This window comes from Neomonachus schauinslandi, chromosome 6 (genome assembly GCF_002201575.2).
Source record: "Neomonachus schauinslandi chromosome 6, ASM220157v2, whole genome shotgun sequence".
NCBI lineage: Eukaryota > Metazoa > Chordata > Mammalia > Carnivora > Phocidae > Neomonachus > Neomonachus schauinslandi.
The window spans coordinates 79,780,523-79,806,706 of NC_058408.1; the positions used below are offsets into that span (position 1 = coordinate 79,780,523).

Below are 26,184 nucleotides of genomic sequence, written 5' to 3' on the forward strand. Positions count from 1 at the left end.
CCTTTCTCCACAACCTCTCCAACATTTCTTGTTTCTTTCCCTGTCCATTTTTGCCATTCTGACTGGTGTGGTTTTGATTTGGATTTCCTTGATGGCTAATGATGATGAACATTTTTTCATGTGTCTGTTAGCCATTTGTATGTCTTCTTCAGAGAAGTGTCTTTTCATAACTTCTGCCCACTTTTTGACTTGATTATTTGTTTTTTGGGTGTTGAGTTTGAGAAGTTCTTTATAGATCTTGGATACCAGCCCTTTATCTGTAGGGTCATTTGCAAATATCTTCTCCCATGCTGTGGGGTGCCTCTTTGTTCTGTTGACTGTTTCCTTTGCTGTGCAGAAGCTTTTTATCTTGATGAAGTCCCAAAAGTTCATTTTTGCTTTTGTTTCACTAGCTTTTGGAGATCTATCTTGAAAGAAGTTTCTGTGGGCGATGTCAAAGAGGTTACTGCCTATGTTCTTTTCTAGGATTTTGATGGATTCCTGTCTCACATGAGGTCTTTCATCCCCTTTGAGTTTATCTTTGTGAATGGTGTTAGAGAATGGTCGAGTTTCATTCTTCTGCATGTGGCTGTCCAATTTTCCCAGCACCATTTATTGAAGAGACTGTCTTTTTTCCATTGCATGTTTTTTCCTGCTTTGTCAAAGATTATTTGACCATAGAGTTGAGGGTCCATATCTGGGTTCTCTCCTCTGTTCCATTGATCTATGTGTCTGTTTTTGTGCCAGTACCATGCTGTCTTGGTGATCACAGCTTTGTAATAGAGCTTGAAATCGGGCAACGTGATGCCCCCAGCTTTGTTTTTCTTTTTCAACATCTCCTTGACGATTCGGGGTCTTTTTTGATTCCATACAAATTTTAGGATTGTTTGTTCCAGCACTTTGAAAAACGTCATTGGAATTTTGAACGGGATGGCATTGAAGGTATAGACAGCTCTGGGTAGCATAGACATTTTAACAATGTTTATTCTTCCGATCCATGAGCATGGAATATTTTTCCATCTTTTTGTGTCTTCTTCAATTTCTTTCATGAGTGTTCTGTAGTTCCCAGAGTATAGACCCTTTACCTCTATGGTGAGCTTTATTCCGAGGTATCTTATGGTTTTTGGTGCTATTGTAAATGGAATCGTTTCTCTAATTTCTCTTTCTACAGTTGTGTTGTTAGTGTATAAGAAAGCAACCAATTTCTGTGCATTGATTTTGTATCCTGCCACATTACTGAATTGCTGGATGAGTTCTAGTAATTTGGGGGTGGAGTCTTTTGGGTTTTCCACATAAAGTATCATGTCGTCTGCGAAAAGAGAGAGTTTGACTTCTTCTTTGCCAATTTGAATACCTTTTATTGATTTTTGTTGTCTGATTGCTATTGCTAGGACTTCTAGTACTATGTTGAACAGCAGTGGCAAGAGTGGGCATCCTTGACGTGTTCCTGATCTTAAGGGAAAGGCTCTCAGCTTTTCCCCATTGAGGATGATATTCGCTGTGGGTTTTTCATAGATGGATTTTATGAACTTGAGGAATGTTCCCTCTATCCCTATATTCTGGAGAGTTTTAATCAGGAAAGGATGTTGTATTTTGTCAAATGCTTTTTCTGCATCAATTGAGAGGACCATATGGTTCTTCTCCCTCCTCTTATTAATGTGTTCTATCACATTGATTGATTTGCGAATGTTGAACCACCCTTGCATCCGGTGGATAAATCCCACTTGGTCGTGGTGGATAATCCTTTTAATGTATTGTTGCATCCTATTAGCTAGGATTTTGTTGAGGATTTTGGAATCCATATTCATCAGGGATATCGGTCTGAAATTCTCCTTTTGGATGGGGTCTTTGCCTGGTTTGGGGATTAAGGTAATGCTGGCCTCATAGAATGAGTTTGGAAGTTCTCCTTCTGTTTCTATTTTTTGAAACAGCCTCAGTAGAATAGGTATTATTTCTTCTTTGAATGTTGGGTAGAATTCCCCAGGGAATCCATCAGGCCCTGGACTCCCGTTTTTTGGGAGGTTTTTGATCACTGCTTCAATCTCGTTACTGGTTATTGGCCTATTCAGGTTGTCAATTTCTTCCTGTCTCAGTCTTGGCAGCTTATAGGTTTCCAGGAAGGCCTCCCATTTCATCCAGATTGCTCAGTTTGTTGGCATATAGTTGTTGATAATAATTTCTAATAATTATTTCTATTTCCTTGGTGTTAGTCGTGATCTCTCCCCTTTCATTCATAATTTTATTCATTTGGGTCCTTTCTCTTTTCTTTTGGATAAATCTGGCCAGTGGTTTATCGATCTTATTAATTCTTTCAAAGAACCAACTTCTAGTTTCGTTGATCTGATCTACTGTGTTTCTGGTTTCTAATTCATGGATTTCTGCTCTAATTTTAATTATTTCTCTTCTAACACGTGGCTTAGGTATCATTTGTTGCTTTTTCTCCAGTTCTTTAAGGTGGAGAGTTAGTTGGTGAATTCGGGATTTTTCTATTTTTTTGAGTGAGGCTTCGATGGCTATGTATTTCCCACTTAGGACCGCCTTTGCGGTATCCCATAGGTTTTGGACTGATGTGTTTTCGTTCTCATTGATTTGCATGAATTGTTTAAGTTCTTCTTTGATTTCCTGGTTGACCCAAACATTCTTGAGCAGAGTGGTCTTTAGCTTCCAAGTGTTTGAATTTCTGCCAAATTTTTTCTTGTGCTTGAGTTCCAGTTTTAGAGCATTGTGGTCTGAGAATATGCAGGGAATAATCTCAATCTTTTGGTATCAGTTGAGACCTGATTTGTGACCCAGTATGTGGTCCATTCCGGACAAAGTTCCACATGCGCTCAAGAAGAATGAGTATTCTGTTGTTTTAGGGTGGAATGTTCTGTAAATATCTATGAGGTCCATCTGGTCCAGTGTATCATTCAAAGCTCTTGTTTCCTTGTTGATTTTCTGCTTAGATGATCTGTCCATTGCTGAGAGTGGAGTATTGAGGTCTCCTACAATTAACGTATTGTTATCAATATGACTCTTTATTTTGGTTAACAGTTGGCTTATATAGATGGCTGCTCCCGTGTTGGGGGCATAGATATTTACAACTGTTAGATCTTCTTGTTGGATAGACCCTTTAAGAATGATATATTGTCCTTCTGTGTCTCTAATTACAGACTTTAGTTTAAAATCTAATTTGTGTGATATAAGAATTGCTACCCCAGCTTTCTTTTGAGGTCCTCCATCTATTCTAAATGAAAGCCTTGCCAGATAAAGTATTCTTGGTTGCATGTTCTTCTCATTTAGTATGCTAAATATGTCTTGCCAGGCCTTTCTGGCTTGCCAGGTCTCTGTGGATAGGTCTGACGTTATTCTGATGTTCCTCCCTCTGTACGTAAGGAATCTCTTCCCCCTAACTGCCCTTAAGATGGTTTCCTTGGTTCTAAGATTTGCAAGTTTTACTATTACATGCCGGGGTGTTGGCCTGTTTTCCTCGATCTTGGAAGGGGTTCTCTCTGCCTCTAGGACGCGAATGTTTGTTTCATTCCCCAGATTAGGGCAGTTCTCAGCTATGATTTGCTCAAATACATCTTCTAGTCCTCTCTCTCTCTCCACTTGCTCTGGGATTCCAATTATTCTGACATTGGAACACTTCATGGTGTCACTTATTTCTCTGATTCTATTTTCATGGATTCTGAGTTGTTTTTCCCTGGCTTCCTCTTTTCCCTTTTTATCTATTAGATTGTCTTCCAGGTCGCTTATTCTCTCTTCTGCCTCAGTTACCCTAGCTGTTAGATTATCTAGATTGGATTGGATCTCATTGATAGCATTTTTAAGTTCTGCCAATTCAGCTTTCATTTCTGCCCTTAGAGACTCTATGTTGCCATTAATTGATTTCTCCATTCTAGTCATTGTCTTCACAATTGCTAGCCTGAATTCCATCTCCGACATCTTGGTTATATCTGCATCCATTTGTAAATCTGCAGCATAAGTCATGATCTCTGAGTCTTTTCTATTTTGGGGGTTCCTCCTCCTAGTCATTCTGTTGATGGGTGTTTGAGGGAATGTATAGAGTCGAAATTATTGACCAGAACCCACACAAGATGCACCTGTTTTCTTGGGACCTTAGGGTTGCTGGCCTCTTATTTTCCCAGCCTGTTTTCTGGGGAAGGGGCCTGCCATGCTGTTACTCAGGCAACCCTGTTTGGGCGGTGTTGCCCTGCCCCCCCTGTGGTGGGGGATGGGCTCAGCGGGAATCAGTTTTGGGGGCTTTTGTTCTCCGGCGGCTTTCCCTGGTGGCTTTCCACGTCTCTTCCGCGAGTCAGAGCAGAAGAGACCATTTCCAACCCTCTGCCTCAGAGCAGAGAGACCACAGTCTCTTCTTCAGTGAGCTCTCCAGACCACACCGTCTCCGTTTCTGTCTGTTCTGCTATAAACTGCAGCGTCTTGGGCTGTGCACCCCTCCGCAGTGCCCCCAGTCCTGCCTCCAGGTCAGGGCATGTCTCTGCCCTTTGTGCTTCTAAAACTGCGAGCCGCTCCCAGTTCACCCGCGTGACCCCGCAGCTCCAGTTTTCCACCCCAAGGGCTGCCCTAAAGTCCTTTCCCTGCCGCTACCAGTCTGTGAGTCTGTGCTTTGTCTCCAGCTGTCGCTCACCAGCGGTGTAGGATCCCCACGGCCAGGCATCCTCCCGCTGCCATTTATCCTCTGATATCTGCCCGCGGAATCACGGCTCCCCACTTTGTACCTCAAAACCAACCACCTGCGATATTCTGTTTGTAGAGATCCAGATCTTCTTACATCTCAGGCTGGTTTCATGGGTGCTCAGAGTGGTCTGGTAGATATCCAGCTCAATTCCGGGGACCAGTTGTAATAGGGTCCCCTACTCCTCCGCCATCTTTCCTTCCCCCCCCGCCATAAGAGACTCTTAATGACACAAAACAAACTGAGAATTGATGGAGGGAGGTGGGTAGGGGATAGGCTAGATGGGTGATGGGTATTAAGGACAGCACTTCTGATGAGCACTGGGTGTTATATGTAAGTGATGAGTCACTGAATTCTACTCCAGAAACCAATTTTGCACTGTATGTTAATTAACCTAAAATTTAAATATATCTATCTATATCTATGTCTCTATCTACATATCTATATCTCCATAGACATAGATATAGATAGATATCTTTTTTCATCCTTTCACTTCAACCTATGTACATCATTCTATTTGATGTGAGTTTCTCCTAGAAACATCTCATCATAGAAATATCTCATAGAAACCTAGCAGCATATGGTCAGGCCAAGTTTTAAAATCCACTCTGCCAATGTCTGCCTTTTAATTAGTGTATTTAGATTATTTATATTCATGACTTTATTGATGTGCTATGACGTAAGCCTGTAATTTTACATGTTTTTTGTCTGTTCTGCTTCATTTTTCCCAACTTGCTATGGGTTCCTTGAACTATTTTTAGGATCTCATTTTGAGTTATCCCTGGCATTTTTTTAGTGTATCTCTATGTATAGCTTTTTAAGTGGTTGCTCTGGATATTACATTATACATACATAATTCATCACAGACTACTGGCATCAATATCTTATCAGTTTGAGTGTAGCACAGAAAATTCACCTCCCTTTATACCCCTATCATCCTTTATTTAAAATATAAATATCTTGGGGTGCCTGGGTGGCTCAGTCAGTTAAGCATCCAACTCCTGGTTTCAGCTTGGGTGATGATCTCATCTCAGGGTCATGGGACCCAGCCCCACATCAGGCTCTAGGCTCAGCACAGAATCTACTTGTCCTTCTCCCTTTGCCCCCCCACCAACCTTGCTCTAGCTCATGTACAAGTGCTCTCTCTCTCCAAAATCAACAGATGAATAAAATCTTTTTAAAAAATTAAAAAAATATAGTCTTAATGATTTCCTACATATTTAGAACACATTAGACAGCTTTACCATTTTTGCTTCAACCATCAAATATAACTTAGAACACTCAAAATGAAAAGGAAAATGCATTGTATTTATCCATGCTTTAACACCTTCCATAGTTCTTTCTTCATTCCAGATTTTCACAATTCTCTTCTACTGTCATTTTTCTGTTTCAAGGACTTTGTTTAGGATTCCTTCAGGGTTGATCTGCTGTAGTCCGATTCTCAGTGTTTTCCTTCATTGGAGACTGTCTTGATCTCCCCTGCATTCCTGAAGGATGTTTTCACTGCCTATAGAATTCTCGGTTTTCAGTTTTTTTCCAGTTGAAAACCAGTGTGCCTCTTCCATCTTGCTTCCATGTTTTCGGACCTGAAATCACAGTCACTCACATGTTGCTTTTCCCTCTCTAGGTGTCATTTCTTTCTCACTGCTTTCAAGATTTCCTTCTGTGTCTTTAGTTTTCAGAGGTTTGATGATGATGCGTCTTGGTTTAGATTTCTTTGGGTATCTGGTTTATTCAGCTTCTTGAGTCTCTTTCTTGATATCTTTTGCCAAACTTGAAATGTTTTAACCATTATTGTTCTAAGGGTTTTTTTTGTTTGTTTGTTTGTTTTTTAGTTCCCCCTCTTTCTCCTATCTCTGGGACTCTAATGTCACAAATGTTAGATCTTTTGTTATATTTGCAGGTTCCTGGGGCTTTTTCTTTTTCTGTTTTTCAGAATGGGTAATTCTTTTTTTATTTTTAAAGATTGGTTATTTATTTATTTATTTATTTATTTATTTATTTATTGGAGAGAGAGAGCGCGCGCAGGAGCAGGGAGGGGGCAGAGGGAGAGGGAAAGACAGAATCTCAAGCAGACTCCCAGCTGATCACAGAGCCTGACATGGGGCTTAATCTCATGACCCTGAAATCATGACCTGAGCCAAAATCAAAAGTTGGACACTTAACAGACTGAGCCACCCAGACATCCCTGAACTGGGTAATTCTTGTTCTCTCTTCAGTTCAGTGATTCTTTTCTCTTTCTCCTTCCTTCTGCTGCTAAGTCCATTCACTGAAGGTTTCTTTATTCTGGTTATTTTTCAGTTCTAAAATTTCCATTGGTTCTTCTATCTTATTTCTTTGTGAAGACTTCCCCCCCCCCCCATTTCGAAGCAGTTTTATGATGGCTGCTTTAAAAGCCTTGTCAGACAAATTGAACATCTTCGTCACCTCAGAGTTGGTATGTATTGATTGTCTTGTCTTCATTCAAGTTTTTTCTGGCTCTTGGTGTGATGAGTGATTTTTTTAAATGGAAACCTTGACATTTTGGTCTTATGAGACTTCTGGACCATATTTAAATGTCTGGAGTCTTCTGACACTAGCTATCAGGAGAAGAGTTTGAGCTGCCTTGTTACTTGCTACTGCCAGGTGGGAATGGAAGCCCATTTCCTTACTCAGTCTCCATGGACACTTGAGAGAGGAAGAAGTCCTTGTTCTCACTGGTGGGATTGGGAAATCCAGTTCCCCACTAGACCTGTACTCATACAACCCTGGCTGGTAAGGGCAAGAGTGCCATATACTTCTCCCTCTCTGGTCTCTACTGACACTCTGGAAGAAGCAGGCCACATTACCACTCACCAGCTCCCCACAGTTCCACCTGGAGCACCTCATTAGAGCCTGATGAAGGTGGAAGTCTAGGCTCCCCCCTCAGTGTCTGTTGGTTGGGGTGGGGTGGGGCACAGTTCTGTTTAGTGTTCGGCTGGAGTAGTATGTTTAGTACCTAAAAGTTTTCGGTTTTGCTAGAGAGACGGTTTTCTTGATCTTCTGGCTAGACATTGAAGCCTTTGGTTGAGGCTTTTCTTGTCGACGCCCATTGACATTTCTGGGTTGCTGGCTCCTTTACCCCCAAGTCTGGGATAGATGAGGCAAAAAGAAAACCCAAGGGACTCACCACCACGGTGTTCCTCAGGTCCCAAGTTCCATAGCCAGTCTCCTTGCTTCTATCTTTTGGAGTCTTCCTATCTAGTCTTTTATGTAATTTTTATGTAATTCCTTCTAGTCGTACTTAGAAGGAAGAACAGAAAAAGGCAACTGTACTCCATTTTTCCAGAAGTAGGAGCCTTCCAATAGCAGCTTAACAAATGGAGTTAATTTGGGAGAGCTTGGACTCATTTTCTGCTCAATACATGTTGTTCATGGCAATGAACAAAATTCCATGTCCCCTCCTCAAAGAAATTACATTCTGGTGAGAAAACAAATTCTGCTATTAGTTCCTAAACATTTTCACTTGGCGATATCTTGATAGGGAAATGCTAAGGGTAGGAGACTGAAGATGAGATCTAGCAGTTACACCTTTTCACCACCATCTTGGTCATTTCCCACACTATGCATCCCATCTTGAAGTAGATTCCAGACTAGCTCATTGTCTGGCTCAGCATGTGCCCCTGGTTCTACTGTACCCCAGGGAGAGAGCTGGGTTTAGAGTGAGCAATCACAAGAACCATAAACAGGTGATCCATCTTCCAGCAAGCCTTGGGGCAGTGACATTTGGTCTTTCAGGAGGGACCAAACAGAAAGTATCTGACATTGAGTCTTAGGAGGGAAGGGCTCCTTTTCACTGGGGTGGTGCCTTGCCAGCCAAAGAAGATCCACCTGTGACTGGATATTGTTTCTATTTGCAGAACTCCAGAATCTAGCACACAGGTCTCATCCAAGAGTCTACAATACACATGATCCCTTTCAGTAAGTCTCTTGTTTGTTTAAGCTAACTGAGTAGACCTTTTTTGGCGAAACAAAGAATTACTAAGTCAACCTGGCTTATTCAAGGAGAACAGGAAAACAACCGCCCTGGGAACTTATAATTTCGAAATGTATGGATCCTAAAGGAAGTAAAACCCAAAGTGAAAAGGAAAAATTTCCATTTCATTTCCATTTCCATTTCATTCTTGTACCTGCTCTTGAGGGGGCGACCTAAATTCCTTCGTTTTCCTGGCAGTGAGTGCAGCTGACATGTTTAAGGCTTGCATCACTTCGTTGTATCGGAAGCGTTGATTATCTTGGAGCTTTGCTACAAAGTCATCTGAAAAGGCCACAATGGCTTCTATCCGGTGCCGGACCTGGCAGTCACACAGGTACTGAAGCAGCAGGCACATCTAAAAACATGATGAAAAAAGACATCAGATTTAATTTCTTGATCTTTAAATGGCTAATGCATATCAAATCAAAATCCGTGGCAGACATGCTTAGTGGTCAACTCTTCCATGAACAGAATTCTGATTTTGTGTACACAGCACTGTGCTTGGTCCCAGGGGATAAAACATAATTTTTCTAAGCCAAAAGGGTAAATACATGTTCTTCTGGTGGACACTTACCATGCTGGCCTCCTCTGCAGCTACAGGTACAAAGGCGACTAAGATATATAATGAGAAGTTAGCCAGGGGGTCCTGTGGGGACGATTCCCCAACAATAATAAAAGACTAGGGGGAGCCTGGGTGGCTCAGTCGTTAAGCATCTGCCTTCGGCTCAGGTCATGATCCCAGGGTCCTGGGATCGAGCCCCGCATCGGGCTCCCTGCTCGGCAGGAAGCCTGCTTCTCCCTCTCCCACTCCCCCTGTTTGTGTTCCCTCTCTCGCTGTGTCTCTCTCTGTCAAATAAAGAAATAAAATCTTTAAAAAATGATAAAAGACTAGAACACCTTTTTTTCAAAACTGGTATAACTGGGTAATGAGTGACAGGATCATTTCACTTTAAGATGAAAACCACACACTGAGGAGCACAGGAAAATATTCAGAGCTGGGTTCCTGAGAACATTCTAGATGTCCTAGAACGGTGTACCTTTTCAGACTTCACATGTAAATTAATTAAGTGGTTTCATTGCTTATCCATTAAATGGTTAGTTGCGTATTCTTCTACCTGAAGCCAAAAGGATTTTTAACTGATAGAGTATGTTGGTAGAAAGTGGGGGCGGGGTAAGAAAGGGGTGTGAGGTGCCTTCTATTCCAGGTATTCCAACAAAGAAATTGCTAATGAAGAGGGAGGAGAAAAAGAGCTGGCAGGTAGACGACTACACCTACACACACAAACGCAAATTACTAACGGTATCTCTTATGAACTATTGTCAATTGACTCCATTGGAAAATTCACGAATTCCATTCTAAATGAAACACAATTATACTGGCACATCCCAAAGTACAACAGGAAGTTAGTTAATTTTATGAAAAACTATCATTACATAGGAACACAAAAGTACACACACCACCCCCAAGAGTAAAGGAGGCAAAGGCAAGTATCAATACCTTCATAGTTAGTAACTCTGAAATTCACTAAAATCATTTTTTCTGATTACCTGCAATTTAACTGGCTCAGGCAGTTTCATTTGGAGCAGGCCTTCCTTTGGCCTCTTACCCCCTTTGGCTTCTTCTTCACCAGCTCCTTCTGGCGTGGCATCTTCTGGGCTGGGCTCTTTCTCCAGCGTGTCCGTCTCCTCGTCCGTAGTGGCGGCTTCCTTGAACACACTGGGCTCTATCAACTGCAAGATGTGTTTCAAGTCCTCATTGTGGAAGATCCCCATGATGAGCAGAGTATAGAAAAGCTTGATGAGAGGTACAAAGAGGAACTCAGTGGTCCCCCCAACGGGGTCCCGGGCATGAAGGCTGCCCTCTTTAACAGCTTCTGTCAACATCTGAATGGTTTTGGCCTTGAGGATGTCCAGCGGGAACTCTGGACTGTACTGGTAACATTCATTATTAATGCTTACAAAACTGGGAGAGGAAAACTGTATCCGTGGCCTGAGGGAGGTGCTGAGGCCAATCCCTGGGAGGCCATGTTTTTTCTTCTCGTCGGGGAAAAGGGTGATGCTCTTGGTCTCCTCCGTCATGGGCACAATGAATTCACTGTTCATCATGAGCCTGGCCGTGGCATAGGAGCTAAGGTGGATGTCAATCAGCAGGTCATAGTAGCCTGCACGCAGCAAACCGGGCATGTATTTGTTCTCGATGGCGTAGAGCAGCTGAGGTTCATCCACGTGGCTGCACAAGGCGTGTGCCACCCGGTGGTTCCCAAGAGCGCAGACAGCGGAGTAAAGCCGGAGAGTGTGATAGTGGAATTTTAGCAGCTCCTCCTGCTCTGTCAACTCCAGTATGTCCACAGATCTGAGGAAGGGAGGAGCGTGGGAGCAAGGTTATGCAGAGGACATTTTTTAAAATTCTGAATCAGAGGAGAAATCTGTGTACATCACAAATTTCAAAAAGTTACGGAAACACTTTTTGTTTTTATAGTTTTCTGTGGCAGGTTTCATGATAGCATAGTGGTTTTTTTTTTTTTCCCCCTTAATCAGTACTACATATGTTACAAGTTTTCCTCTGTGTACAATTTTATGTTGGAAATTTCCAACTGGTAGTGCTTGGAGCTTTTTCATCTTCCATTACCCCAAGGTTTGGGGCACCTCTTTTCGATACAGTCTCCATCTGGATGTGGGGACTGCCTTTCTTTCAAAATTTGAGCACTCCTTGGAAAATCCTGAATGTCCCTTTCCAACTTGGCTAAGCTGGCTCAAGAAGCCAGAAAACTCTGCCTTAAGCTATGTTGCCCTTGTCTCTGACCCATGATTTGCTATTACACTGACAGTCAGAAGTAAGCAAGTGGAGGGCTAATTCCTCTGACATGAGTTACGGTCTCATACATCCCTCACAGCCCCACATGTCCACCAACGCAGCTCTGGTTTCCACCAGATTTGTGCAGCTCATGAAACAAACATGATCTGTGACATTGCACTTGGGAAAGTTTCTGCTGGGAATCTGGTGACACTGGGCTCTTAAATTCAGGTCATTTTGCTTCTACCACATATCATGACCTCCAACACATAAAACCTTAAAAGTATGGCCAGAATATGCCTAAAGTAAAGCCATTCCTTTCAAAATAGAGTCAATTTTAAAAGCACATAATTCCTTTAGATGTGCTAAATTTTCTAGACTATTTATTTAAATTATTAAGATGGTTCATGGGTGACACTGTAGAATTAAAAGTAGAAACCTGATATATTCACAATAAAGGGAATGACTCATTCATCTAGGAAAGCGTCCTTGGTGAGAGTGTAATATAAACTCATCAGAACATGGGTTATTATATGACTTGTTTATTAATATTCATCCTGCACTTAGCCTGGTACACAGTAGGGGCTGAGGATTTCTTTGTGATTATTTGTTGTTAAGCTCTGTCAGGTCCTTAGGTACTCTATCATCCTGTCCATGCCCACCTACCATATCTATGCTGCCCGGCTCACAGGTATTCCATTGAAAGCTTGACAGTGCAGAATTGTTCCAGACTGCACCTCCCAAACTTCAGAATCAGAAGCTTTATGCGATAGAAACCCAAAGTGAATGATTACCCACCCTGTGTACCACCCTAGGCCTCCAGGAAACCACCCAACTGTGGGTCTCAGCTGCTAGCACCCACTTCTGGGGAAGTTATAATTGAGCAGGCTTTCTCCTTCAAAGTATAGTGGACAATGATTCCCATATCTTAACTAGGCCCCCCAGTCTCTCAAGAAGACTGTTAGCCTGGCCGATGGTCAAATATAGATAAACTTGTTCACTGTAGCAACACAGAACATCTGCATTCTAGGTTCTTATTGAAGAGCACAACTTCATCTACTGTCTAATCACTCTCAAACTGTCAGTTTCTAGAAACAACAACTAAGGACTCTACATTGTTGCTGCCACCTTCCAACCCACCCCCCATTATTCATTTTATGGCACCCCATTCCTTCCTTTAAAGCACCTCTCTTCCCTCTTCCCTACTAGACCATGAAATCTTTTAAGGTAAGAGCCATGTCTGTTTTATACACCATTTACTATCCAGTGCCAGGGACACAGTGGGAACTAAGACATATTTGTGGAATGAATGAATAAGGGAAGTCTGAAGGATGTATAGTCTACATCTCCCAACTCTACATTTAGGTCAAGGTAAACCAAAGCATAGACCTCAACCAGTTTAATCTGTCTTCCCACACCAACTGCTTGTAGCAATATTCATATGTTAATGAGCTATGGCTTCAACTGGAGGATAGCAAAAGAAATAACTCATTGTTTTATCTGTTATAAGGACAATACTAAACATAAAATAAAACACCCGCTTAGCATATAATATAGATTATACTCTTGTTTATACATATTCTCCCTCTTCCTTCTTCCCTGTATGTGGAGTAATCTCCACCCTACTTACTTTGGGCTTGGCTATATGACTTGCTTGGGTCAATAAAACATGAATGAATGTAACATCTGCCACAAGCAAAAAGAAGTTCTCAGAGACCTCAGGTGTCTTTAACCCTCCTGAACATCCATGCTTGGCCACGGAAACCCTATGTCTCAGGCTGGGAGCTGCCCCATCAGCTTGGGTCTCAGGGTAAGAAAGCCCATGGACCACACTCATCGCCCGCCCCAGCCTGGCGCAGACCTTGTCCAACCACTAAGTCTTAAGTCAGATTGCAGCTGTACTTGTCTGAATGTTTACCTGCTCTTAGCGGAGATAAAACGAGAGGAAAGGAACAATATCCTATGGCCCCTTCAAGGGTGGTATAATAATTTTGTTTCAGTAACAAAGTAGATGAGAAAGAGATTTCAACTTGGAATATGTGAAATAATATCTCCATTGCCCCCAAGAAATTAGATATTTTTAAGCTTTCTTTTGTATCCCCAGCAACACCCCCTATTTCGAAGGGTCCCAATCAGACAGTAAAGGGCACGTGGGGCTGACCTGTTCTCCTCCGGGATATGAAGAGACATGAACTGCAGAGGATCCAAACACTGCACTAGCCAGCCTTGGCGCTCACTTATTCGAGAGACATCGACCTTCAGGAACTGGTTGGGCATCCTGCTCCACAGGACGTGGGATAGAAATTGCACGTGGAGACGCGGTGGACATTGTGGCACAGGATTTTTGTGCTCGCTCTTGAATAATCCCGCCGATAGAGGCATCACATTCTACGGAATGGGGGAGAAGAGAAAGAATTAATTTATAACAGTTTTTGGGGTTAATGAAGTAATGACCACAGTCCTGCACAGGAGAGAGATACTGGAAGTAAGATACCCTCGGCGTCCAGCAAAGTCAATACAAGAAATAACAGAACTTGGATTGAGTTGCTCCTGCAAGGACAAGAGGAGAAAATATTATGAGAGAACGTATCTAAAACTGGTTGGGGATATTGCTTTCATATACACTCCCTGGCTACCTGGGAACTCAATGGCAACCAAATATAACCACAGAATTTTCATATTTCTTTGCCGAGCTGGGCCCTCAGTGAAATCCAGCAAGCCTTCAGGCTGCTTTTGGCACCCAACTCTGGAAAGAGTTACATTCACTTGGCTCTCTCCTTGTCTGTCCCCTGTCACCCACCTCCTCCTTCAACCACTCACCCACTCACTGTCAGGTTTATCAGGCTTTAGTAGCGGTGGTATTCTGGAGACAGCTCAACAAATAAACGGGACCATTACACAAGGAAACAGAATTCATCATTAACACAATTTATTTGTCGTTCACCTTCCTCCACCTCCAATACATATCATCTTCAGCCTTCCTAATTCCTTCCGTCTGGTCTCAAGGAAAGAGAGATCTCTACTGCGCCAAAACTTATTCGTCCACTTATGACCTTGATACTATCCCCACCTACCTCTTATGCACCATATAAAAACAATGACCTCACTTTTCCCATTACCTTCAGTGTCTCCCTCTCCCATAAAGCCTTGTCTACTGTATACTTATACACGGTTTCATCCTCAAGCTACTTTCCTATTCTCCCCTGCTAATGGGGGCGGAAAAAAAAAGGCTTGGCATTGCTTTAGGCACTGAAGGAACAGAATACACAAAACCCCTCCTCTCATCCAGCTCCCATCTTTTTTTTATTGGAGATAAAAAAAAAATAAAGTCAGAAAGCAAATTCAACAACAGACCCAGGATGGAGGAACCAGAAGGCAGGGCAGGAATAATAAACAGAGTAGTTAGAAGGGGAGTCGCTGAGAAGGTGATAAAGAAGGACCCAAAGAAGAAGCATGTGGACATGCAGGGGAAGAAACTTCCATGCAGAAGGGACAGTCAACGCAAAGGACCCGAGGAGGAAGTCTGCCTGGCAAGTTTGAGGAAGAGTTGGAGGCCAGGGTGGCTGGAGTGGAACGAAGGAGGGGAGAGCAGCAGGAGATGAAGTCAGGGAGGTAATAGGAGAGCAGACTGTTTAGACTTGAGAACCATCATGAGACCTCGGGTTTTTGTGTTCAGGGAAAGAGGGTTTCAAGCAGTGGAATGGCACAATCTGATTTCTTTTTGAGAGCAGTGACAGTCACTCAGATTGTTGTGCGATGAACAGATGGGCAAGGGGGAATTCAGGAGACGCCATCAAGAGGCTACTGGAGGAACCTGATGAGGAATGATGGTGATGGAGATCGGTGTGATCATAAGGGGCGATGGCAACAGGTTGCGGGCCAGGGATTAGCTGGCAGATGGAACTGGGATGCGGAATGTCAAGGAGAGAAGTCAAGCATGACCTCAAGGTTGTGGGCCTGAGCAAGTGGGTTTGCTATTTACTGACATGAAGAAGACTGTAGATTGGACAGGTTAGGAGGAGGAGGTGTGATGGTCCGCACTTCTATTTTGGACATATTTAGACATATTTAATTTGCGATGTCTGTAAAACACCCAGATGGAAATGTCAAATAGACCAACATGAGTCAGAGTTCTAAGAAACGAGTGCTCTTTTGGTTAAGTTATATATATATATAAAATATATATATACATAAAATATATAAATTATATATATATATAAAAAACCATCCAAATTTGCTGTCTTTCTCTCATTTTCAGTGCTGAATTTGCTACAATATAGTTTCATCCATCATTTTGCTGAAATTCTGGCAAGGTCACGGAAGCCTTCCTAACGAATAAGAGTCACAGATTCCTTTAGTCCATATTATATTTGCCTTCCTATGGCTACTGAGAATCTCATTTTACAAAGGCAGAAACTGAGCTCACACAGTTGAAGGAAAAAAAATGTCCAAAGTCACCGAGCCAGCCCTGTAAAACTGCCTATGGTACGCATCCTGATGTGTGCCTTGCATCTCAGATTTACAATTGCAAAATTCAATTCAGTTCCTTTTCCTGCATTTCAACAAGCTCTTCTGCTTATTGTATTAGCATCCCTTAGTTGTCCAAACTAAAAAAAAGTAGTAATAATAATAATTTAATCCTCGAATCTTCATTCTCCTTGAGTACTTGGATCCAATTCAGCAACAAATCCTATCAATCCAATTAACTGTCACATTTTATTCATTTCTCCTCTACAACATCTTCTCATTTAACATTCTCCCTCCATTATGACTTCCACAGCTCTCATCGTCTTGTCCCATGAAGACAGTATCAAATTGGGGTACCTCAATTTTCCTGCCTGTTCTCATTCTTGAGAGAGCAGATACTTCCCCACATTGCCACCTCCACATGACTGCCAATGTATTTTTCCAAAACAGGTTTCATTATACTCAAGCCCCTGCTTCAAGTTTCCAATGGATCAACAATGTCCACATAACAGGTGCCAACTTCTTAGCATGGCATTCAAGGCCTTTCCAGCTTGGACTCGGTCTCCCTTCTATCCACATTAATCTCCAGCCACATCCTGGAAGGCACCCTTGGTTAAGTTGCATTGAATTCCTTAACCTTTAGCACTGTGATTCACATACCTTTGCTTTCTTGCGCCCTCTGTCTAGAATGGCCTCTCCTACTAAATGTATTCTGAGATCTCTTATTCAATGGTTAAGAATCAATCTACATGTTCCCTCTTCCTTTAGCTTTACTTGGTCCACCCTGTCCAACCTCCAACTTCTTTGTTCTTCCACTTGTTCCACAGTACTCTACACCTGCACTATTCTAGCACTTACCATTATGTGGCAGTTTCGTGTCTTTAAGCCCATTTACTAGCTTACCTGTGAGTTCAATGATTATCGAATGGTATGTTATTTGGCATTTTTGTTCCATATAAGCCTAGTTTTCTTGAATAATATATTTATGATGACCACAGAGAAGCCTTTTTTTGTTCTTAACTATTTTAATGAATTAATAAATACTTTAAATTGTTGCAGAAACCCTTTCTAATTAATTTCGTTGCCCCAGTGACCTGAAGAAGATTACAGAACTTTCAAGTATGGCTTACCTTTCTTTTAAAGGATCATTTATGTAACTGATATCAGTACTAAAAAAAAATACTGAATTCATTTAAAGAAATAACTGGTATTCCCTAATAGAAAGACCCCAAATATAATATTAGCAATGAGTCTTTCTTACCTTTATTCTTCCCAACTCAAACTGGAAAACATTGGGACTTGTAGCTTGTGCAAACACTGCAGGAAATAATTTTGTACTTGGCTCCACCTTAAACAAACAAATGAATTTGGTAAGATTAGACAATGAAGGAACACAAAGAAAAAATATTTTCTTTATAACGACTAAGGAACACTTTACAGAAAGGGACTGGACACTTGCATTCTCTCAGACAGATAACCCCTTTCAATAAATTTGGATTATTTAATGGCATTATCATATGAACATTTCTGGAGGAATGTACTGTTTCCTCTGAAAGGCACTGTTATTATTCAAACAGAGATAAAAAGGGCAGAATTAAACTCATCTAGATCTCTTTTCATTTTATTCTAATTTCTTTTTTTTATTTAAGATTTTAATTTATTTGAGAGAGAGACAGAGAGATAGAGGGATCGCATGCAAGCTGGAGGGACAGAGGGAGAGAGAGAATCCTAAGCAGACTCCCTGCTGAGCAGGGAGCCTGACCCAGGGCTCAACTCCATGACCTTGAGATCATGACCTGAGCTGAAATCAAAAGTCGAGGCTTAACCGACTGAGCCACCTAGGCACCCCATTGTTTTCTTCTAATTTCTGTTGTACTTTTTGGTCTAAAATGTGTTTTTCCTCTCATGGGGAGAAAAAGCTTTCTTTCTGGAAGCATGCCACCATCTCTGCCCACAGACCTGGTAGTACGTGCCCAGCTCCTTGCCGTTGGCGGTGAACGTGAGCAGCCCACTGGCAGCGTCCACCACACACCCAATCTCCAGGCCATTGTTGTTGCGTCCCTGCCCGGGGCTCATGCTCTCACCCGCACACACCATATAGCAGTTGCTGCGTTTGATGCTGAATTTCAAAAAAAAAAACAACAACAAAAAAACATATTTTCATCTTCATACGACCACAGACATGACAGAAAGCTGTATCTTGCAAACTAAACCTAAATTATGCTGCGCAAGCAACAAGCTCATGCTGTAATGGGAGAGGTGCACAATGGGCCCGATTCTGTGATTCTGAGCAAAACTCCATTGACTTCGTGGACATTCTGAATCAGGTCTTACACGTCTCTGAATTTCGCACCTAATGGAGACAGGTCAACAAGTTGGAACCAAGTAAAAACTGACCTGCACCTTCCCTCCAAAAACTCAAACCAAACTGGACCTTTTTCTGAGGTTCAAAAAAGTTTAACTGTTTAATAATCATCCAAATTTGCAATTTTCATTCTCATAGGGTTTTGTTTTTTTTTTTTTTCTTTTTAAACCACTTGTTCAGGGATGAGAAGCATTCATTTCCAAACACTATCAAAATCCTGAGGCAAATTCTATGTGAGCCATCAGTGATTCAGTATATTTAAAATTTGGCTAAAATTATGCCCCTTTGTGGACAATTTCTGGTGATCTGTTATGAGAGAAAAAATTAGCTAGAATATGCATTAAAATAAGTGATATTAACAACAAACCCTTGTTTCACCCTCACCAAAACCTTTACCGGAGATGGTAATAAACGTGATTTGAGCTTTGCCTCCTTCCCTTTCTCTGCCACAACAGAGTGACTGTGTTCATGAAACAATCAAAAAAAAAAAGTCAAAGGCAGGCAAGTAGGAGGAAAAGAAAAAGAAGGCTGAGATAAAGTCAGTTTCGGAATAATCAAGTTGGCTCTGTTTCTTCGCCCTACTTACATAAGATTCGACAACCCTTCCCTACCCTCTTATTTCTTATGCTAAAATCATCTCTCAGGTATCCCATCCCCTCTGTTGGGTTATTTCCTTATACTATTGCCATCTCTGAAAAATCAAATGTGTCCTGCAAGAATATTCCCGGAGACAGGTGGTTTGGGACCCCCATACTGATGTATAAAGCACTCTTGACTGGAGATTTTGGCTCGGCCCACTGTCTCCAGGGCTCCAGTGTTACAACCTAAAGGCAGGGGAGTGAGCTTCCAGTCACCACAAACGATGGTGCAGGTAGAGAAGAGAAGCAAGGTTATGGAGGGCTTTTTCTATGAGACCTGTCACAGCAGATCAGAGAGGATGCATGGGCACAAAAGGTAGATGCAAATGGTCAGATCTTCTCTTGTCTTATTCTGCAAGGAAGATAGCCTTCTTCACTTTTTTGAAGGTTTGGTTTGAGTTTGGTTTCATCTTACAAATGAAAAAGGATGGCACAGAAAGTGTAAGTGACTTACCCAAAGCCACACAGCGAGTCAATGGCAAAGCTGAGGAAAGAACCCACTACTCCTCAGTCTGAGTTCAAATGCGTCCACCTGGTCTCAACTACTAGCCCATATTCTCTTCATTTTTTTCTCCCCACCACATAAACAGTTCCCAAGACACATTTCAGACCACAGAGATCTCACATTCACCCATCCCTAATCCCTAAAACAAAGCCTAAGGACGGGTAAACCCAAACTGTTAGTCACACAGTGTCACCTAAAGGAATATACAATTTTTACCCAAAAAGGATGCACTCCTCTTACTTCTATAATGTTTTTCACTTTTAATATATTCAGATTCCTTACTGGTTTGTAGGAGTAACAAAAAGGAACTGACATTAATGGTTTGATGATATTGTTCCTATAAATACAATATTATCCTGGACATGAAATCCAAGGTGGGGGTGGAAAAAAACACCTAGGTTTATCAACATTTTCATCAGATATCATTCATGTAAAAAGAAAATTGAGAAAAACCGACCTTTCATGCACTTTTCCCTTTTCGTCTCCTAGAGTAACGGTTACTGTACGAACTCTGTCCAAGTCAAAGCCTGTATCATATTGATGGAAATCTGATGTAATCCAGCCTACCCAGACGTTAGTAGGTTCTTGGCCAGGAAAGATTCTCACTGAGTAATAGTACTGTCAAGACAGTAAAACCAAGTGTTGGCAAAGTAAGAAGAAACAAAACTTTGATATGCAATGTCTTTGAACTGCCTAAGACTGTATTTCTTTGTTTAAAATCATTTGGCCTAATTCAAATGTTATAGGTACAAAGAACTGACACTGTGAGGTAGGTCTGAAAACAGAGCGAAGGGAAATTAAATCACAAATAATGGGAAAAAGAGAAAAGATTTTATCAGAGCAAACATTCTAAGTGATTTGAGGCTTTTTATACTCGTAAGTATGTATGTTTTATGTACATCCATAACATACATACAAATGTATGTGTACATATATAGTACGCTTATGTAGAAAAATAATCCATGTAGGCAGGTTAAGTTTCATATTCTTAAGTTTACAGAAGCATACTAATCAATGCTGAGTTTTTATGCCTGTCACCCACCTCTTTGAATATGCTTCACCTTTCCTACCAATAACATAATATTTTGACACCTTAAAATCACTTTGAAATAGTTCAGAAGTAATAAGTGAAAATCTAGCTCAAACATGGGGACACTCTACGAGGGGTAGAACTATGTATTTTTTCCCATTTGGCATTTTAGGAAAAGTTGTTTTGAAAATGGTAAATGGTAGATGGCAAAACGTGACCTCCAACAAAGTATTTTAAATCATCTTCCTTTAGACGTATCACTAAGATGAAGGAAATCATATGCACTTTGAAAAATTAAGTGGAAATCAAAATTTTTCCAAGAAACGGGATAGCAAAATCAGGATTAAGCACACCATGAGGATATTTTGCCTAAAATAGTTCTCTTAGTACATAATATACATCAGAATATACCTATGCTTTTCAAAATTTTGGCCGCAAAAATATAAGCAAATAATTATTTTAAAATAAGCTGACTAAATAGGATGAACGAAAATGAACTCTTTGAAATGCAACACATAATAAGTGACAAAGAGGAGTAAGTGACAAAAGCTGCAACCTCATACCGTGGACGTTTGCATCAAGTAATCGTAATCATCCCGATCATCTGCAAGGACATCTTCAGTGAGTCTTGCAGAATGGCTCGTGCTGTAATCTGGCTTTGTTCTTCTAAGCAAAAATCTGAAATATATTACAGGACTAAGAATAAGCAACATTAAAATGTTCTGCCTCACTGGAACATGAGCATATAATCATGTTAGTAGAGTGGTTCAAAATAAGGGTGATTTTGCTCCCCAGAGGACATCTGGTACTATCTGGAGACATTTCTGGTTGATGCAGCTGGGGGTGTGTGCCACTGACATCTAAGTGGGTGGAGGCCAGGGATGCTACTAAATATCCCTCAATTAACAGGGCAGATGCTCATATCAAATAATTATCTGACCCAGAGCATTGATCATGCTGAGGTTGAGAAATTAGGATTTAGTGCAAAAAAGGATGCTAAAATAACTTGCCTTCTTGTCTATAAAAAATACTACTGAAGAGAGTATACTCTAGAATACTCTCTAAGTTTCAACCAAGAACATAAATATAAACATCTTAAAAACTAACTCTTAGGAGGGCACGTTCTGCATGGAGCACTGGGTGTTATACAATAACAATGAATCATGGAACACTACATCAAAAACTAATGATGTAATGTATGGGGATTAACATAAGAATAAAAAATTTTTTTAAAAAACTAACTCTTAGGAGAAAATACTTATAAATTATATATCTGATAAGGGGTTAATATCCAGAATATATAAAGAACTCCTATAACTCAACAACAAAGAAGCAAATAACCCAACAAAAAAAAGGGGGGCAAAGAACCTGAAAAGACATTTCTCCAAAGATGATCCACAAATGGCCTATAAGCACATGAAAAGATATTCAACACCATTAATCATCAGGGAAATGCAAATCAAAACCACCGCAGAGATGTCACTTCACAGCCATTAGGATGGCCATTATCAAAAAATCGGAAAGTAACAGGGGTTGCTAAGAATGTGCAGAAATTGGAACCCTTGTGCACTGTTGGCGGGAATATAAAATGGTGCAACTGCTATGGAAAATAGTATGAAGGTTCCTCAAAAACTTAAAAACAGAACTAGCCCCAATTCCACTTCTGGGAGTATATCCAGAATAATTTAAAGTAGGGCCTTGAAAATATATTCACACATGCATGTTCCTATCAGCATTATTTGCAATAGCCAAGAGGTAGACTCAATCCAAAGTCCATCAATGGATGGATGGATAAACAAAATGTGTCTGTACTCAATGGGGTAATATTCAGCCTTATAAAGGAAGGAAGTTCTGACACATGCAGCAACATGGATGAACCATGAGGACATTACGCTGAGTTAAGTCAATCGCACACAGAAAAAAAAAAAATACAGTATGATTCCACTTCATAAAGTGGTCAGATTCATAGAAATAAAAAGTGGAACAGTGATGACCACAGGCTGGCGGGGAGGTGGAAAAGGAGAGTTGTTTAATGGGTACAGAGTTTCAATTTTGCAGGATGAAAAATTTCTGGAGACCTGTCTCACAACAATGTGAATCTACTTCACGCTACTCAACTGTACACTTAAAAAAAATGGATAAAATGGCAAATTTTGTTGTGCGTTTCTTACCACAATAAAGAAGTGCCTTAAATAAGTAACTTGGGATAGATTATGTCTGTGGTAACAAACGAGATGGCAAACAGGTTGCTTTCTTGTCCCCTGTTGAATCCTTTATACATAGAGGAGGAGGAAGAAGAAGTTGACACTGGGAAATCCCTTGCTCTCTCCTGTATACCCCTCCCCACATAATAACTACACATTTAAAATCATGTTGCATGGATCAATGACCTTTGTTTCAGACGAGAGGGCTTTTCCTGAGCATAATCTTTGTGGTTATTAAATTCTGGTTTTGTGGCTTCCTTGTCTTTGTCAACTCGATCTGGCACCAGATGGCCATGAGCGGTCTTCATTAGAACCTCAAAGTCAGAATCTGCATCATAGTCCTCAAGATCATTCTTGGGCCCAAAGAGGCCGGTGCCTGGGAGTCCTCCTGTCACCGTCTTGGAGAAGACTTCTGCGCACTCGATAGGCATGCTCAGGCGATAGAACATGATATCGGTGCTGCTCTTCTGAGAACCAAAGGACTTCTGAGTCACCTTCAAACATGGAGAACTGTCTATGGTGCCGTCTATTCTGGTCACCTAGCAAATGAAGAAGCGAGAGCTCAGATGTGAATCAACACCGTCGACCTCCTGATTCTAAAGATCGCTAACAGATATCACATCTTTCAAACCCTGAACACGGCCACGCGTGGCATAATTTTGCAAATGACAAGATTAAACACAGGGAGTCCTGTATTACAGACTCATAGCTCTGCTTCTGATTCCAAGGACAGTTTGGGAAGTCCATGTTACAATTATATTTATTCCTATTGAGCCTGGTGTTGACTATATAAAAAGAGAATTGATTATTGTTAATCAGTCTAATCAGGTACTCATAAAGTACTTAACATCAGAATCTAATGCTGTGCTCAGATTCCACTACTATGTAGCACTTTAGGGCCACCTTTTTAAGTAAGTGGCAATAATTGTCCAAGGGGGAATTCCCATGCATAAAGACATTCATCCCTTGTTTTTGGCAATGGTCTGAATTTTTTTTTTATTATTATGTTATGTTAATCACCATACATTACATCATTAGTTTTTGATGTAGTGTTCCATGATTCATTGTTTGTGCATAACACCCAGTGCTCCATGCAGAACGTGCCCTCCTCAGTACCCACCACCAGGCTAACCCATCCTCCCACCCCCCTCCCCTCTAGAACCCTCAGTTTGTTTTTCAGAGTCCATCGTCTCTCATGGTTCATCTCCCCCACCAACAATGGTCTGAATTTTAAAGAAAAAGCAAACCTCGATATGCTCATGATTTGGTGGGACCTGGAGAAACTGAGGAAGCCTCTTGCTTAGCCACATGGTAATATCCCTGTTTGTGTTAACAGCAAATGGCTCATAGCCCTCTTGTAAGCCACAGATGGTGAAATATTTCAAGGTGCTGACATCCTTTCCAAAGTTCATCCTGCCCACTTGAGCCACTCCAAGACTACAGACAGGAATGAATCCTGGGAAGAAAAAAAAAAAAAATCAAATGTTCAGTATCATTCGTATGACAGCCTGTTTGTATGGAATTTCCAAAAGCACTGCTCCATTACTCCTGTCTTTGGGAGAGACAGTGGCATAAGGTAAAACAATATTTGGAGAAAACAGACCACTGATGCTAAGTATTAAATGTAAGGGTCAGAAAACCAGAGTTTGATCATAATTTACTAAATGTGGCCCCTAGATAAGACCCTTCTTTCACCCTGGACTTCTGTAAAAAGAGATAAGTGCTCAGCAGCCCCCGGTCCTCCAGGGATCTTAGGGTGGACAATAATAGAAGGATCTCCTCAACCCACAGCCTCTTAGCTCAGGAATGCATGGGACTCCCTCATAGAGGGAAGGTAAGAAAAGTAAATGCCAAAGTGGGTTGCTCTTCCATCTAGAACAAGCATTTGAAACATGCAAGTACTGAGCACAGCCTGAGCCACAGATTTCTTCACATATAACTCAAGGAAAAAAGATTAAAGGCAACATCTTTAAAAGTTTTCATTCACTTATAGCTGCTTTTGAGTTTTGAGGAAAATTGTGCCTTTATCTGGGGTACACTAGAACTAAGTGTAGAAAACACGTAAAAAAAATATATAAATAAATGAATATTCAGAAGTAGTTGCTAAAATCCCACTGAAACTCCTCCCATCTGTCCCTTTCCCTTTGATGTCACTGCCATTACAGGTTAAGTAAGGCAATTCACATCTGACCTAAATAATTAAGAGATGAAATCAAAGTATAAGTTAAAAGTAGACAAGAAACTAAATCAAAAGCAATAGCTATATGCAGTAGGGGCAAATATCAAAATACTTCATCAGCTAATCTAATGTGTGGCAGGTTTAGTAAATCTTTCCACTACTGAATAAAAAGGGGAAAGTACATCAATTCTGTTCATTGTTTCTTTGAATTCTTTGGAATCAATTGTCTTTAGCAAGGGGCTGAGATGAAATTTTTCAGTGTGGAGGGTATGTGGAGGGATGTTTAGGTACTCTTCATTTCCTTCTAGAATTTTTCACATAGAAATTCAAGTAGTCAGTACCATAAACAAGGTCAGTATTGGAAAACAGACTACGGAGCAGAGGACCTAATTTACCGATCAAAAAAGCAGTGAATCCTAAGAAAAGAACTAGCAATTGACTGTGTACCATTATGATTTATACTTCTTCCCTTGTTGAAATTAGTGGCAATAAAAGCAATATATAACCCTCAAAATAGCATGAGACAGTAAAAACTGCAACCTATAATTCATAACGATCTCACTCAATTTGTATTCATCACGCTATATATGCAAATAAATGGTTGTAGAATAGTGTTACCGACCAGGAAGCAAGAACACACCCAGCTGTGTGCAAGGAAGCGTGGATGATGAGTTTCTAGTTAAAACTAAAACCCACAGCTGTGTCTGCAGCTGTGACAGCTCTTGAAGCATCAGTCAAGGGAAATTGTTTGAAATAAGTGTCCCCAAAGGAATCGAAGGAAAGGACTGGATAAATACAATAGACCTGAGACAGCCTGAGCCACATTTGCACAAACTGGCAAATCGAACACCCATTTGACATAAACTAGGGGATACCAAGAGAGAAACATCTCAGATTGTAAAGACTTATTTCTTGCTAGTCACTTTATGTGTAGAAGGAATCCCTACCCTATAAGCGAAGCTATAAATACCTGTATAGATCTTTGGGTGTTTTTCATACTAATACCTGAACTTTTCTGTATGTTGAGATATTTTTATTTAAAAAAAAAAAGTAACTTGGGTTGCCCACATAGATTCATGTCCCAAACTGTTCGCTATGGCTGCATTTATGATCAGAGAATATTGATTGCACAATAAATGTATGTTTTTTCCTTGAGATGTAATACTATTTAGTCTTTGAATCTGGTTTTCAAAGGTTCATTAATATATAGAAAAAATATTCATAATAAATATTTTATGAAAGAAAGATACAGCATATGATTTATTTTTAAACCTGGGAAAGCATTAGAAATTTTTTTTAATTAAAAAAGTGACAATGAAAAAAAAAGTTACAGAATGAAAAAAAAGTTACA

General features: G+C 40.8%; 1 protein-coding gene across 1 annotated transcript in view; it reads right to left on the reverse strand.

The window, feature by feature from the left end:
* Positions 1-26,184, reverse strand: part of RYR2 (ryanodine receptor 2) — a 547,432-nt gene that overhangs the window by 216,473 nt on the left and 304,775 nt on the right. Inside the window, exons 30-38 of the mRNA XM_021696142.1 lie at positions 23,902-24,110; positions 22,841-23,193; positions 21,014-21,128; positions 19,878-20,038; positions 17,872-18,031; positions 17,174-17,260; positions 13,607-13,833; positions 10,200-11,004; positions 8,806-9,006 (exon numbers count right to left, since the gene is read on the reverse strand). Coding sequence (XP_021551817.1) covers positions 8,806-9,006; positions 10,200-11,004; positions 13,607-13,833; positions 17,174-17,260; positions 17,872-18,031; positions 19,878-20,038; positions 21,014-21,128; positions 22,841-23,193; positions 23,902-24,110 — 2,318 coding nt within the window. The remainder of the gene's footprint in view (positions 1-8,805; positions 9,007-10,199; positions 11,005-13,606; positions 13,834-17,173; positions 17,261-17,871; positions 18,032-19,877; positions 20,039-21,013; positions 21,129-22,840; positions 23,194-23,901; positions 24,111-26,184) is intronic.